Raw genomic sequence first — 15,687 nt, forward strand, 5'->3', positions numbered from 1 at the left:
CAAATCCAAAGAGTATTTCTTTTGCGTCATAATCAGACCACGGTCGCGATGAGTAACCTCCAAACCGAGGAAAAAATGAAGCTGTCCAAGATCTTTGACCGCAAAATATGTACCCAATGAGAGAATAAACTTGTCCGCAGCAGCAGGAGATGAGCTGATAAGTATGATGTCGTCAACGTACACCAGAAAATACATAGTCACTGCAGGCTTCTGGAGAAGAAATAATGATGAATCTGCTGTCGAAGGTACAAAACCATGAGCGCGGAGAGCCAAGGCAAGACGAGCATGCCACGCACGAGGAGCTTGCTTCTGGCCATACAATGCTTTAGTAAGGCGGCAGAGATAATCAGGGTGATCAGAATCAACAAACTCCGGAGGCTGTCGCATATAAACCTCCTCCTCAAATAAGCCATGCAGAAAAGCATTCTACACATCCAGTTGATGCATAGACCAGCCACGAGTAACTGCAAGGTATAGAAGAAGTCTGATGGTAGTAGGCTTGATCACAGGACTGAAGGTATCTTTATAATTAAGACCATAACGCTACCGAAATCCTCGAGCAACAAGACGCGCTTTATAGCGCTCAATAGACCCATCAACATGCTTCTTCACTTTGAACACCCACTTGGAGTCAATAACGTTCACACGAGACAGCGGAGGAACAAGAGTCCATGTCTCATTGCGAAGCAGAGCATTATACTCCAACTCCATAGCTGCGCGCAAATGCGGAATACTCATCGCAACCTGATAATTGCGGGGTCAGCTGACAGATCAGCAACAGCGGCAGCCAAACAAGCAGCGTACCAAGCAACAGTGCCATCCGTGCGCTCCTTGGGATAGACAATACCACTGCGGCTTCGAGTATGTGGGCGGAGCACAACAAGAGCAACAGGAGCAGTGGTCGGTGACGAAGAAGCCGGTGAAGGGCTGGGCACAGGAGACGGCACACAAGGTGACACCGGCGCAGGCGAGGGTGCGGGTGGTGTTGAGGGTGCAGGCGAGGGAGGGGCATGCGAGGGTGCCTCCCTAGGAGACGCCGGTGCAGGCGGGGCTGAACCGGGCGAGGCGGCCACATGATCGTCGTGGTCGAGCCGTGCATGGGCACTGGCATCGAGGCCATGCACGGGCGAGGCGGGGCGATCGACGTGGGCGGAGGGCGCAGGTGCATGCGCATGCACACGCGCATCGAGGCCATGCGACGAGGCGGCGTGATCGACATCGGAGGCCGAGCGTGCATGACGCGAGGCCATGCGAGGCGACGCGATCGACGTTTGGCGAGGGCGAAGAAGGCGTAGTGTCATCCAACAGTTCCAACCGAGCACCACGACCAGTCCTGCACCATGGTTAGGCAACAACATGGGAGAATATGCAACATCACCAAATTGGTCAGCAGAAATAGGAGATGAATGCAATGGTGGTGACTCGCAGTGGTGGATGGAAGGCCAGCAAAAGGGAATACGTTTTCATCGAACACGACATCCCGAGATATGTAAAGGTTCTCAAACCAACACAGTTTACGTGTCTTATACTGGGCTGTTTTCGTCCATCCGGATGAAAAAAAGAGGTACTGAGAACGTTCCTGAGGAGATGGCTGAAGATGCTCTTATTGTGAGAACCTCAACACGGTTGCCATATCTTTTCAAACTCAATCACCAAAGGAGAAACCAAAGGACCCAGCCCCCAGCCTCCCGACCCCCAGCCTCCCAGCCTCCCGACCCCCAGCCTCCCAGCCCTAGCCGCCGCTGGTAGCGCCGCCGGGGCAAAGACCCACGGGGCGTGGCGGCGGCGGGGGCCTTTCCTCGTCGACGCATGGTGGACGGCGGCCGGATCTCCCTCCCTCGAGCATGGCGGACGCGCGGATGGGATGGGCGGCGGCGGCCTGCGCTGCGCCCCCTTCTCCCGTCGGCTCTCCCCTGGTGGATCGGCCGGCGCGGTTGGGATGGGCGGCGGTGGCCTGCCTGCGCCCTCCTCCCGTCGGCTCTCCGCAGCACTCCGGCAGGGGCTGGTGGTGGGTGGCGGCCAGGCTCATGGCCTGCGCCATTTCCCCCCCCCCCCCCCCGCCTCTCGCCGGTGAGTGGAGGCGATCTCGGGCTTCACTCGCGACACGAGGTCGCCCGGGGCAGCAGCCTTGGGTACGACGGTGGAGGTGGCCCTCTTCTTCGCCGGAGAGGGTCGGCCTGCGGTTGGTGGTGGTGGATCTATCGATCTATCACCGCGTTCCGGCAGCGAGATGGAGATGCATGGAAGCCGGCGACGGAGTCGCCGGTGGAGGGTTGGAGTGGCTAGCCCAGGATGGTCGCCGACGTGGGGGTCCGACCTGAATAAAGGCGGTGGTCCTAGGGTCTCTCTTGCGTGAAGAGGAAGACCTACCGGAGGCCTGGACTCGTGATCTAGCCGGAGTGTTGAGTTCCGGAAGGCTCCGCCGGCGAATGTAACAGTGCTTTTTGCCTGGAGTTTGCTGGATCGGTGGTATTCGGTCGTGCGCACCCATGCTTTTATTCCGACCGATTGGTTCTGGAGGGAGCGGCGCGAAGCTCTTTTTCTGTGTTGACATCAAGTGACTATGGATCCATGATGAAAGTCGGAACAAGAGAAGTTCATGAAGGCCGGAGGGGAGGACTAGCTAAGGGAGGTTCAAGTCTCCGCGCTGTTGAGGGACTTGCTTGGTGTTCCGGGCTTCACAACAGCGGTATGAAAGTGGGGGCGACAACACAGGTGAAGTTCAGAGTCCTACCTTTCAGGGTGAAAACCCAAGGTCTGACCTTACACTAGTAGAAAAACGGTCATCTATACCGGTTCCAGAGGGCCATTCGTACCGGTTTTGCAACCGGTACAAATTATTCGGCACTAAAGCCCCCCCCCCTTTCGTACCGGTTGCTTACGAACCGGTATAAAACGGGCCTCCACGTGGGCCACCAGGAGAGCTCAGGGCTGAGGATCTTTGGTACCGGTTGGTAATACGAACCGGTACCAAAGGTTCCCCCCGCGGCAGGGAATTTTCCCAAATCTCTGCCGCGGCAGAGAATTGGCTTTTTAGGGTTTCGGAGAGGTTTAGGGATATCGGTTTGATTCATATCGCGTCGATGCACCAGAAACGCGTTTGGGTTTAGGTAGTACATGAAGATCAAGATGATGCATAGCAAGTTGGTGCATATAATATAACACACATGTTATTGCATGAGATCGCAAATTAAGTAGCACTATGCATGAAGATCGATCTTCATGCATAGTGGTGCTCTCCGAGGCGTACTCTATATATGTCTATTACATGTAGCATAGTGGTACTCTTCGAGTCAACGATATATGTAACATGTACATCTTCATTCATTGTGGTGCTCTGCGAGTGGTGGTATGACGTCCCGAAGGAAAAATCCCGCCAATTCCTCGCCTATTGCTATGAAGCGGTCATCGATTGAGAGCTTGTTCCGCTTTCTTGCCAACTATAAAAGAATAAGATACAAATGAATACATGAAACAACTATTACTGAAACTCGGCACAACTTATGATAACAAAACAAATTTGTGAAGATTGTTTTTGTACCTCTTTATTTCTCTCATTATTCGTTCTCTCGTTGACAATTCTGCGGATGAACTACGCAAACGAAGAATCCACGAGAGATCGGTCCCCGGAGGTTGTTGCGGGCATTTCTTTACAAGAATATAATTCAATCAAACAATAGTCAAGTATGATAATTGAAAGGTGTGTGGACCTAGGTAGTACTACTTACTTTCGCACGCCATCGCAGCTTCGGTGGCCATTCACGGGACGTATCTTCCTTGATGAAAGTTTGCCATACGCTTCTCGACAAAAGAAAATGCATAAAAGAGTCATCAATTAGTTCAAAGCAGGAAATTAACGAAACAAACCGATAAGAATTCAAATTACCTTCTAAGCATTAAAAAACAAGACACGTATAGATCCTTTTCTTTGGTTAGTGAGTCCAAGACTTCAACTTCTCCAATTTCCAAATTGATGACGAGAAGAATAAAGTGAAACCTACGCACGTTTCAATATGTAGTCATTAGTTAAAATTTTGACATACGGTGAGCAAAATATAATGTGTTATAAGACAGTAAGACTCACTCGAAGTTGTAAGGCCAAAGTATTAGCTTTTTGTCACGTTGTCGCTTCAAAAACCTTAGCAAAGTCTGCGGTGTATCCTTGTTATAGAGGGGATCATCTATGGTTTTGACATGCATTGTGTTCGGGTCAATGAACCCAATGTACGTGATATCGTCCCTTTTGCATTCGAGCATCTTCGATCTGCATAATATAGCGCACAAAAGATTATAATCTGCGAGACAATGAAACGACTTCTCAAATTAAATAAATAAATCACTTACGAGACAATAGCAACTGATGATTGATTTGTCGAGGGCCCGGAGATTGTATAGCGAAAGAGTTCGGCGAAGTCAACGTTCACACAGTACTCCTGGAAGTAGTGCTCTTCCCTAACTCGCACCATGATAGTCTCGATCCCTTCCTTTGAGGCCTTAAGGTACCACGAATGCAAGTTACGCATACATGTTGGTACCTTCCTGAGATTCTCGACCAAATCTTTCCCTTGAACAAACTGATATGCTCGTTCAGCTAAGGCGTAATCAGTTGCGTCTTGTCGAGAACTTTGAACGGTCTTCCCGTCAAACACCTTGAGAGGGGCGACCGATTGAACGGGTTGTTGTCCGAGCTGGTAGACACTGTGTATCCCTTTTATCTCCACGATACCCGATTTAACGGGTTTTGTCGCCTCGATCATCTTGTCATACGACCTTTCAATAGAACGCGCATAGTCGGATGGCGGCGATGGTACAGGGTCATATAGATTGTCAACGAGTACGCACAACTTTCTCCCGATCTAGTGTCTTCTCGAAAGGTATCTACGGCACTTTCGGTGCAAAAAATTTCTTCACCTCGGCCTTAACGGCCTCCCGCGTTTTCCTCTGGAGTTTTTTCCCAAGGTAACTTCTCGGAGGCGGCGAGTTGTTTCTCCTTTCTAGCTTTCTTCCTAGGCGGCGTACCGTTCCGCTTAACGGACGTTGTCTTACGCGGAGGATCTCGAGATGGTGGACTCACGCTGGGGTCCCTCTCGGGTAGGTGTGGACTTGGCTGCTCACCAGGACTGCCACCGGGAGGAGTCGATGGCATTTGCTGCTCATGTGTAGGAGTCGGTGGCCTTTGCAAAGGACGACGTACTTCTTCGGCCATAGGGCGAAACCGTGCTTGACATCGCCCGGTGTCCTCTCATCTTCACCTCTAGGAATATCAAGCTCCACTTTTTCAAACCCGAAACAACTTCATCCACCCCGACACGAACACAACCAGGTGGAATGGGCATATGATGGTGCATTGCTCCATCTTCACTTGGGTACACATAGCCGACCGCCACCTTAACGACGCGGTCCTGATTAACATATGTAGCTCTCAATCTGTCTTCTCAGTGACATAATCCACTGGGTAGCTTACTCCAAATCCGTCAAGATGCGAGGAACCGACAACGCTTCTTCGCTGAGATGGGGCAGCATCGGCTTGTGGATCTGTAGAAACAGCGGCTGATCGGGTGCCCTCTGATTTCTCTCAAGAGCCTCCACCCTAGATAACAACTCCGTTACAATGTCGGCGTCCTTCTTCTTCTTTCGCGAACGGCTTCTATAAGTGTCAGCGCTGTCCGGCCACGCTTCCTTCATGGTGAGACACAGGCGAGCTCGTACCCGTCCAACATGTTCAGGGTTCCCAGAGCGAGTGTCAGCTCGTCATTCTCTCGATCGGGAATGTACTCTCCCTTTACGACCTTTTCAATTGCATCTACAAGCTTCGGTACAATTGCCTCAATTTTTCCTTCCATTTTCCCTTCGCAACGATCAACCTGTCTTTGGGTCCAACCCTGCCCCATGAGCGAACAACCAGAACTTGGACCGTTCGGGCCAGTCCCATGTACGTGGAGTGATTCCATGATCCATCAGTTTATTCTCAAACGCTGTCCACTTCGGAATGGCACTCTTGTAGCCACCTGACCCCAAATGATGCGGAAGTTTCTTCTTTGCAGCATTTTCGGTATTTTTCTTCGATCGGGACACAAACTTAGACGATTTCTTATACTCCTTAAATGCGGCCCGGTGATCTTTTATCTTCACTAGATTTTCGGTATTATCATCGAATACTGGATCTTCATTCTTATATTTGTCCCATAAATTTTTCTTGAAGCTGCGGAATTGTATGGCCATCTTCTTCCATGTCCATTCCTTGACTTTATCCTTCGGCCTTCCGTCATGTCTTCCGGTAGGCTGAACTTTGTCAGTAGCGTTTCCCAAAGAAATTTTTTCATGCTGTCGTTGACATAAGTAGCACCACTCTCCGGGTTCTTCGGCTTATGCCACTCTTGAATGCTGATCGGTACATGGTCCCTAACAATAACTCCGGATTGACTTGTAAATTTGCGGCAAAACTCCTTGGGCTCCTTTGGTTCACCATTAGCCTTGAATGCCGTGAGGGCTAACCTGCCCTCGCCCTTTAGCACCAGCGTCGGGCCTCGTTTTGTTCTAACGAGACTTGCTCGATGATCCGAAGGCTAAAAGAAAAAATTATTCGTTAATAAGTGCAATACAAATAAATGAATGCATCTAGGGATGAACACAGACTAATTGATACATAGATATACACCTCGCCGGAGTTTGTGATGGACACTTCATTGTCTTTTCTAACTTGTTCAGACTCAAGTCCCTCGCCAAAATCATTCAGAAAGTCGGCGTACTCGTTGTCATCTCCATCGTCGGGTTCCGGACCACGGGCACTCTCATAGATCAATCGCTGCACCGCTTCTTCCCCCTCCTCATCTCGGACGAAGGTGCCGTCCTCCATACCTCAATGTCACTGCAAAATTAAGAAAGCAATTGTATTTCATTCATCATGTAATGATCATATAACAGATTGCTAGATGGATAACAATTGAAATGAAGAAAGCAAAAAAACCCTAACGGACCGCCACGGCCACGGACACGGTGTTCCCCCTCCTCCTCTCGCTCTTCTCTCTATGTCGCGGCGGCACCGCCACGGACTCGGCACCGCTACAGACCCTAACCCTAACACTCGGCGCTCGTCCTCTCGCTCTTCTCTCTATGTCGCGGCGGCACCGCACGGACTCGGCACCGCTACGGACCCTAACCCTAACACTCGGCGCTCCTCCTCTCGCTCTTCTCTCTATGTAAACCGATTAATAGCGAAACCATAGAGTGTCGGAACACCTAGTGATAATGCAATGGCATCATATTGCTAATCGTTTGCGATTTGCCCATTTTCCATTCATTTAATCAATAGACGCGCACAAAATTCCCTGCATTGCTGCACATGTATCAACAATGAGCTTAGACAAATGCCTCTTAAGATTTCAGAGGAAGAACTAAACAAAATACACAAACGCCTCTCAAGATTTCAGAAGCGGAACTAAACAAAATAGGAGAGTACTTGATGCTTGAATCAGGCTATGCATCAAGCATACGCATACACAGTACAAATGTGAAATGCAATCCAAGAAAACAAAATCCATCGGTCAACGCCGCACGGCCAGAACAGCAGCTGTAGCCTACTAGCAGTCCTGGTCGCGGACCAAGTGCGAGCATGGGCAGCGGCGGACTAGGTGATAGATGATGCGCGCGCTGGGCTGCGGGCGTGCTGCTGCCGCGGTGGCGGCGCTCGGGTAGCAGGGTAACCTGATGTCGCGAGCAGATCTTGCGGCTCGCGGGGGTCTACACGCTGCGGGGCTCGCTCGGGCTGCGGCTGCGGCTGCGGGCGCGGGGAGCGGGACTGGCCACGCCGGGCCAACCCGTGCTCCGCGTGGGCGAGCATGGATTGGCGAGGGAGCACGCTGTGTCGCTCAGCCTCGCTGGCCTGCAGCGCCCGGCTGGGCAGCGACACCGCGCTTCGACGTCGACGGGCTAGGCAACCTCCCGCGGCTCGAGTCCTTCGCTGCCGCCGGGTTGCCGTCGCCCAGCACACGAGCCCGCCCATGGCGTCCACCGCGCACGCGTGTCGGCGGCCGGCGGCGACGGCCTTGTAGGCGGCGTCCCCGTACGCGAAGGCGGGCGGCGGCATTTTGTCAAACACCTGGCCGGCCCTGGCGTGGGGAGGTGGGGAGCGGCGTGCGGAGGCGAGCTAGGCTGCGGCGCCGTCGAGGTGGCCGAGGCGTGCGGAGGCGAGGTGGCCGCGGCGTGCGGAGGCGAGGTGGCCGCGGCGTGCGGAGGCGAAGTGGCCGCGGCGACGAGCTCCGCCACCGTGCGGAGGCGACGGCGTGAGGAGAAAGGGAGGGAAAGAAGGAGGAGAGGGCCGGGAGGTTACCTGCGGGCGGCGGCGGCTGCGTCGGCGGCGGCGGCTGCGTCGGCGGCGGCGGCTGCGTCGGCGGCGGCGTGGTTGCGTCGGCGGCGTCGGCGGCGTGGGTGCGTCGGCTCTGCTTTGTGCGTCGCGCGGCGGGAGAAGGGATTTGGGGACTTCGTCGCGCGCGGCTAAGTGTAAAACAGGGGATGGGCCTTTAGTACCGGTTGGTACCACCACCCGGTACGAAAGACCTTTCGTACCGGTTGGTGGTACCAACCGGTACTAAAGGGTTTTTTTTTGTTTTCTTTTTTCTTTTACTGTTTTCTTTTCTTTTGCTGTTTCTTTTTTCTTTTACTGTTTTCTTCTTTCTTTTCTGTTTCTTTTTCCTTTTATTTTGTGTTTCTTTTCTTTTCTTCTCATTTTCTATTTCTTTTCATTTTCTATTTCTTTTCATTTTCTATTTCTTTTCTTTTCATTTTCGTTCCCCTTTCTTTTGTGTTTCTTTTCTTTTATATTTCTTTTCTATTTATTTTGTTTTCTGTTTCTTCTTTCTTTTCTTTTATGTTTTTTTCTTTTCTATTTATTTTTTCTATTGCTTTTGTTTTTCTTTTCTATTTCTTTTCTATTTCTTTTCTCTATTCTATTTCTTTTCTTTACTCTCGCCACGACGCCGTCCGCACAGAAAACTTTCCCGCCCCGACGTCGCGCGGGAAACTTTCCGGCCACGACGCCGCGCGGGCACGAAAGGGCGGGAATGAAATTTTATTACGATTGAACTCGAATTAAAAGTACATAGCTTAACTGAAAATTAAAGATACATGACCAAATTCTACTGGGGAGTCATTCAGTCATACTCCTGCCTAGCCCTGTAGTACTCGCCACTGTAGTCGTCGTAGTCGCCGTCATCATCGTCGCTGGCATCGGGGTCGCGGTACTCGAACGTCGGCGGGTGAGCACGCGTGGGCTGGGACTGAGGGTAGCGCAGGCGGGGGCCACGGTAGGCCATGACGCCCTGGAGAGTCCGGCCGCGCCACCACAGCCGACGGCCGGCCTCGTTGAAGTTCGGAGGAGGCGGGCCGCCCTCCTCGTGCCTGGCAAGCGCCCTCTCACGCCGATTGATGAAGAAGCTTTCCCAAGTCGGGCTGTAGTCGGGATGCCACTGGGGATTCCTCCGCTGCTCTGGCGTGAGCTCGAAGTAGTAGTGGTTCGTGATGGCCATCTCGCGCGCCACACCTAGAGGGACTGGAGGGACCGGTACGCCTCCGACGCTTAGCAACCAGCCGGTCGGGACGCGGTAGCCCGGCGGGCAGGGGTAGTTCGAGGCGCAAAGCGCCTCCGCCTCCCGGGGGGTTAGAGATGCGATGGAAGCCATGGGAGAGAATGATGAGGTTTGCAGATATGAGTCTAGATGTGATATGTAAATGGTGGCCAAGCCTACATATATATAGTGAAAAAATGGCGGGAAGACAGAGGCGGGAACCGGTGGAAAGCGCGGGAAGAAAATAGGCGGGAAGACAGATCGAGGCAAACCTTTAGTACCGGTTGGTGGGTGCAACCGGTACTAAAGCTGTCGGCAGGATAAGGACGCGTGGGTAACCTTTAGTACCGGTTGGTGGGTGCAACCGGTACTAAAGCTGTCGGCGGGATAAGGACGCCCTGCTCGATGAGATAAAGTATGTAGCGCACGACGCCCTGTCGGTGGGATAAGGACGCGTGGGTAACCTTTAGTACCGGTTGGTGGGTGCAACCGGTACTAAAGCTGTCGGCAGGATAAGGACGCGTGGGTAACCTTTAGTACCGGTTGGTGGGTGCAACCGGTACTAAAGCTGTCGGCAGGATAAGGACGCCCTGCTCGATGAGATAAAGTATGTAGCGCACGACGCTCTGTCGGTGGGATAAGGACGCGTGGGTAACCTTTAGTACCGGTTCGTGTCTACAACCGGTACTAAAGCTGTCGGCAGGATAAGGACGCTCTGCCTATAAAAGGAGCATCGATACACCATGGGAAGCAGCTCAACAAGCCAACATGGATGGAGAGTTTCATCACCATGGATGGAGGAAAGGGTTGGGAAATCTCCCGTGGCGGAACTTGTCGAAGATGCCCTTGGTGCACACGCCCTATGGCATCTTCGGAAGTTCCGCCTCGGAAAAATTTCCCTGCAAGCCCGTGGAAGACTCCATCTCCTCTAACAAATGTTGGGGAAAGGGTTGGGAAATCTCCCGTGGCGGAACTTGTCGAAGATGCCCTTGGTGCACACGCCCTATGGCATCTTCGGAAGTTCCGCCTCGGAATTTTTTCCTGCAAGCCCGTGGAAGACTCCATCTCCTCTAACAATGTTGCGGAAAGGGTTGGGAAATCTCCCGTGGCGGAACTTCTCGAATATGCCCTTGGTGCACATGCCCTATATATGGCATATTCGGAAGTTCCGCCTCGGAATTTTTTCCTGCAAGCCCGTGGAAGACTCCATCTCCTCTAACAATGTTGCGGAAAGGGTTGGGAAATCTCCCGTGGCGGAACTTCTCGAATATGCCCTTGGTGCACATGCCCTATATATGGCATATTCGGAAGTTCCGCCTCGGAAAAATTTCCCTGCAAGCCCGCGTGACTTAACTAGTAAAACAAGCCAACCATCTCCATTGTTAATATCTTACATACCGTAAGATCATTACACAAAAGTGATTTCCATATTGAGATACACAAGTTATGATCCCTATCTGTAGCTAGCTAGGCGTCGGAGTTTTCGTCGCCCGTTTCCCTTTCTTCTTATCGCGACGCAACCATGGACAATCTTCATTGTTTAAGATGATGCTTGGGTCAATTTTTACCTTGAAGGGTGGAATATCGTCAAACTTATTATAATCTTCGACATGTCTGTCTTGTCCTCTACTCCCACGATGTTTCTTTTTCTGAAAGAACTATGTGCCGCTTTGGCTCATCGTATGATGTGTCCTCTTGCCTTTCTTTCCTTTTTTTCGGTTTGCTAGACATATCCTTCACATAAAAAACCTGAGCCACTTCACTGGCTAGGACGAATGGTTCGGTGTCGTACCCAAGATTCTTGAAATCCACTGTAGTCATTCCGTACTGCGGGTCTACCTGTACCCCGTCTTTCAGGTTGAACCATTTACACCGGAACAAAGGGACCTTGAAATTAGGTCCATAGTCAAGTTCCCATATCTCCTCTATGTACCCATAATATGTGACCTTGTTCCCATTGCCATCTTCTGCATCAAAGCGGACACCACTGTTTTGGTTGGTGCTATATTAGTCTTGGGCGAAAGTCTAAAATGAGTTCCCATAAATCTCGTACCCTTGAAAAGTCGATATAGTAGAAGATGGTTGCTTGGCCAACAAGTACAGCTGCTGCGTCATCGGTGACATTCATGAGACGTGTTTGCAACCAACCGCCGAAAGTCTTCATGTGTTCTCCATCAATCCAATCTTCACGTTGCTCCGGGTATTTAGAGCGTAAGATCTCCTTGTGTTCCTCTTTGTACGGAGCCACCAAGATGGAATTAAGTAGAACTGTGTAGTGTGCTTGAGTGAAAGAATGTCCGTCCATACACGTTGCTGATTTCTTTCCTAGCGTGCCTTTTCCACGCAGTCTCCCCTCATAGCGCGATTCAGGAACACCGATCGGCTTAAGGTCAGGAATAAAGTCAACACAAAACTCAATGACCTCCTCTGTTCCATAGCCCTTGGAGATGCTTCCTTCTGGCCTAGCACGGTTATGAACGTACTTCTTTAAGACTCCCATGAATCTCTCAAAGGGGAACATGTTGTGTAGAAATACAGGACCGAGAACGCCAATCTCTTCGACCAGGTGAACTAGGAGATGTGTCATAATATTGAAGAAGGATGGTGGGAACACCAACTCGAAGCTGACTAGACATTGGACCACATCCTTCTGTAAATTTTGTAGAGTAAGTGGATTGATCACCTTCGAGAAATTGCATTGAGGAACGCACATAGCTTCACAATGGGTACTCGAACATTTTCCGGCGAGAAGCCCCTCAATGCAACCGGAAGTAATTGTGTCATAATCACGTGGCGGTCATGAGACTTTAGGTTTTGAAACTTTTTCTCCGACATGTTTATTATTCCCTTTATATTCGACGAGAAGCCAGACGGGACCTTGATGCTACTCAGGACTTCAAAAAAGATCTCCTTCTCCTCTTTGGTAAGAGCATAGCTGGCAGGACCTTGATACTTCTCTGGATTCAGGTTGTTTCCTTCGTGGATACTTTGCTGGTCCTGCCGTGCATCCGGTGTATCTTTTGTCTTCCCATACACGCCCAAGAAGTTTAGCAGGTTCACGCAAAGATTTTTCGTCACGTGCATCACGTCGATTGCAGAGTGAACCTCTAAGAATTTCCAGTAGGGTAGCTCCCAAAATATCGACTTCTTCTTCCACATGGGTACGTGTCCGTCAACATCATGCGGAACAGATTGTCCGCCGGGACCCTTTCCAAAGATCACTTCTAAATCCTTGACCATATCATATATAACTTCCCCATTAGGGCGGGTAGGCTTGGTTCGGTTATCTGCCTCACCTCCGAAATGCTTTCCTCTCTTTCTTACGTGATGTTGTTTTGGAAGAAATCGACGATGCCCCATGTACACATTCTTGTTTCCCAAATAAATACTATCAGTCTCACCTAAACAGTGTGTGCATGCATTGTATCCCTTGTTTGACTGCCCTGAAATGTTACCAAGAGCAGGCCAATCATTGATGGTTACAAATAACAACGCTCGTAGGTTAAATTCCTTTTGTTCGTGCTCATCCCACACAGGTACACCTTCGTCACGCCACAACTCTAAAAGTTCTTCAACCAATGGCCTCAGGTACACATCAATGTCGTTGCCGGGTTGCTTCGGGCCCTGGATGAGCACTGGCATCATAATGAACTTCCGCTTCATGCACAACCAAGGAGGAAGGTTATAGATACATAGAGTCACTGGCCAGGTGCTATGACTGGAGCTCTGCTCCCCGAAAGGATTAAAGCCATCTGTACTTAGACCAAATCTTAAGTTCCTTGCGTCATCTGAAAATGACTTGAACTCTCTGTCGATTTTTCTCCACTGCGACCCGTCAGCGGGGTGTCTCAGCATCACATCTTTCTTACGGTCCTCTTTGTGCCATCGCAACAACTTGGCATGCTCTTTGTTCTGGAACAAACGTTTCAACCGTGGTATTATAGGAGCATACCACATCACCTTCGCAGGAACCCTCTTCCTGGGGGTGGACTCACCCTCAACATCGCCGGGGTCATCTCGCCTGATCTTATACCTCAATGCACTACATACCGGGCATGCATTCAAATTCTCGTACTCCCCGCGGTAGAGGATGCAGTCATTGATGCATGCATGTATCTTTTGCACCTCTAATCCTAGAGGGCAGACAACCTTCTTTGCTTCGTACGTGCTAGAGGGCAACACGTTCTCCCCTGGAAGCATCTTCTTTATTATTTTCAGCAACTTTTCAAATCCCTTGTCAGAAGTACCATTCTCTGCCTTCCACTGCAGCAATTCCAGCGTGGTACCCAGCTTTTTCTGACCATTTTCGCAATTTGGGTACAACAGTTTGTTGTGATCCTCTAACATTTTCTCCAACTTCAACCTCTCCTTTTCATTTCCGCAGTTCATCTTCGCATCAAGAATGGCCCGACCCAAATCGTCATCCGGGTCATCAAAAATCGGCTCATCGAAAATGAGCTCTTCTTCAGCTTCATCTTCCCCCATTCTACTACCACCGTCTTCAGTGAATAAGCTGGGATAGTTGTCACTATCCTCTTCTTCTTCGTTGTCTTCCAATATAACTCCTCTTTCTCCGTGCTTGGTCCAACAATTATAGCTGGGCATGAAACCATTCTCCAGCAGGTGGACGTGAAGGGTCTTCGAGGTAGAGTAATCCTTCATATTCTTACAGGAACTACATGGACAATACATGAAACCATTCGACTGCCTGTTTGCCTCAGCCACGTTGAGAAAATAATGCATGCCAGTAATGAACTCGGGATGGCACCGGTCACCGTACATCCATTGTCGACTCATCTGCATTTTATATGTATATCAAAAATCATTAAGTACACAACATCATGGATATATGAGTGACCAACTTAATTAATATTCAAGTTCATCACATAAAACTAAGTTATTTTTATAAAAAAGAAGAGGGGCTCACCGAGGTGGTACCGTGCCGGCTAGGGGACGACGCTAGCGATCGACGGCGGTGAGGACGGGGATGATACTAATTAAAACCTACAAAACATACCATAATTTCAGCTCAAATTGCATATAAAAAAATAAAATCACTAACTTAGGCATTTCATCGAACACCTTGATTGCACTACAAAAATAGTACGAGTTAAAACTACCAAAGAACTGAGCTAAATTAGGAACGCCGGAAGGAAGGATGATATTGCTAACCCTTGGATAGATGTATGCCGTTAATCTTGTTAAAATGGTGGAGAAAAATAAAGATTATTGGAGTGTGTGAGAGGTGGAGAAAAATTTAGAGTGTGAGGAAGATGAGAAAAATGAGAGCCAGCAGGGGGCTCGGGACGAGCTGGGCGATTTTGATATGGCTGGGTACCCTTTGGTACCGGTTCGTGTTACGAACCGGTACCAAAGGTCCAGCCCGGGCCCCACCACGCGTCTGAATTTTGGCCGAAGACCTTTCGTACCGGTTCCTAACACGAACCGGTACGAAAGCCCCTCCCAAACCGGTACGAAAGCCCCTCGCCCACCTGAGCCCTCAAACCGGTACAAATGGCCCCATTGGTACCGGTTCGTAAGGGAACCGGTACCAATGGCTTAGATGGATGTGAGGTTTTCTACTAGTGTTACCTGGTTGTGCCTGGCAATGACCTTGTTGGAGGCATTGTTTTGAGAGCGGGGACTATCTTCAGGGTGAAAACCTAAGATCGTTGATCGGGCGACGACGGTGTTAGAGCACTGTTCCCTTCTTGGAGGCGTCGTTTTTGGAGAGTCTGTATTTCAGGTGTTGTTTTGGCGGTGGATGTATTGCTGTTGTTAGGCCCGAGATACTGTAGCGGGACTTTTGTTTCTTAGTTTTCTTTTCCTTTTTTGGCTGTGTGCATCCGTAGCGCCATTAGGGTGGTGCGTTGTTGCAGAGGCTGGGTGTAATTGGTATCTTTTTGATATTAATATATTCCCTTTATCGAAAAATATCTTTTCAAACTCAATCACCTAGATTAGCAGTCCAAAAGCAGTCAGACGGATGACATTAGCGGTGCCTTCCAAGTTCCAACATGGAACCTCCAGTTGGTCGTGATCGGATCTACTCCAGAGAAAAGGGAGGAACATGAAAAGGTAAAAAGGAGAATTCCCTACCTCACCGGCGGCGGCAAACAGACAG

General features: G+C 50.2%; 1 protein-coding gene and 1 long non-coding RNA gene across 2 annotated transcripts; both read right to left on the reverse strand.

Annotated features, from left to right (window-relative positions):
• Nucleotides 1–3,595: 3,595 nt before the first annotated feature.
• On the reverse strand, nucleotides 3,596–3,997 carry LOC139831303 (uncharacterized). The gene is made up of 3 exons (XR_011746002.1): nucleotides 3,887–3,997; nucleotides 3,729–3,798; nucleotides 3,596–3,648 (listed from the first exon to the last, which is right to left on the reverse strand). It is a non-coding gene; the product is annotated as an uncharacterized lncRNA (long non-coding RNA).
• Nucleotides 3,998–11,588: 7,591 nt separating this feature from the next.
• On the reverse strand, nucleotides 11,589–15,091 carry LOC127300190 (uncharacterized). Its single transcript, XM_071820932.1, has 3 exons — nucleotides 14,491–15,091; nucleotides 13,106–14,360; nucleotides 11,589–11,617 (listed from the first exon to the last, which is right to left on the reverse strand). The coding sequence occupies exons 2-3, from the start codon at nucleotides 14,358–14,360 to the stop codon at nucleotides 11,589–11,591; spliced, it is 1,284 nt and encodes a 427-aa protein (XP_071677033.1). The 5' UTR covers nucleotides 14,491–15,091.
• Nucleotides 15,092–15,687: the final 596 nt, after the last annotated feature.

The sequence above is a fragment of the Lolium perenne genome, chromosome 5, assembly GCF_019359855.2.
Source record: "Lolium perenne isolate Kyuss_39 chromosome 5, Kyuss_2.0, whole genome shotgun sequence".
Lineage (NCBI taxonomy): Eukaryota > Viridiplantae > Streptophyta > Magnoliopsida > Poales > Poaceae > Lolium > Lolium perenne.

Excerpts from the sequence above, each read along its gene's own strand:
- LOC127300190 (XM_071820932.1), bottom strand. The coding sequence starts at position 14,360 with ATGAGTCGACAATGGATGTACGGTGACCGGTGCCATCCCGAGTTCATT. Across the intron at positions 11,618-13,105 it reads AGAGTTGTGGCGTGACGAAG|GGTACGAGATTTATGGGAAC; the intron begins GTGTACCTGTGT and ends CGACTTTTCAAG.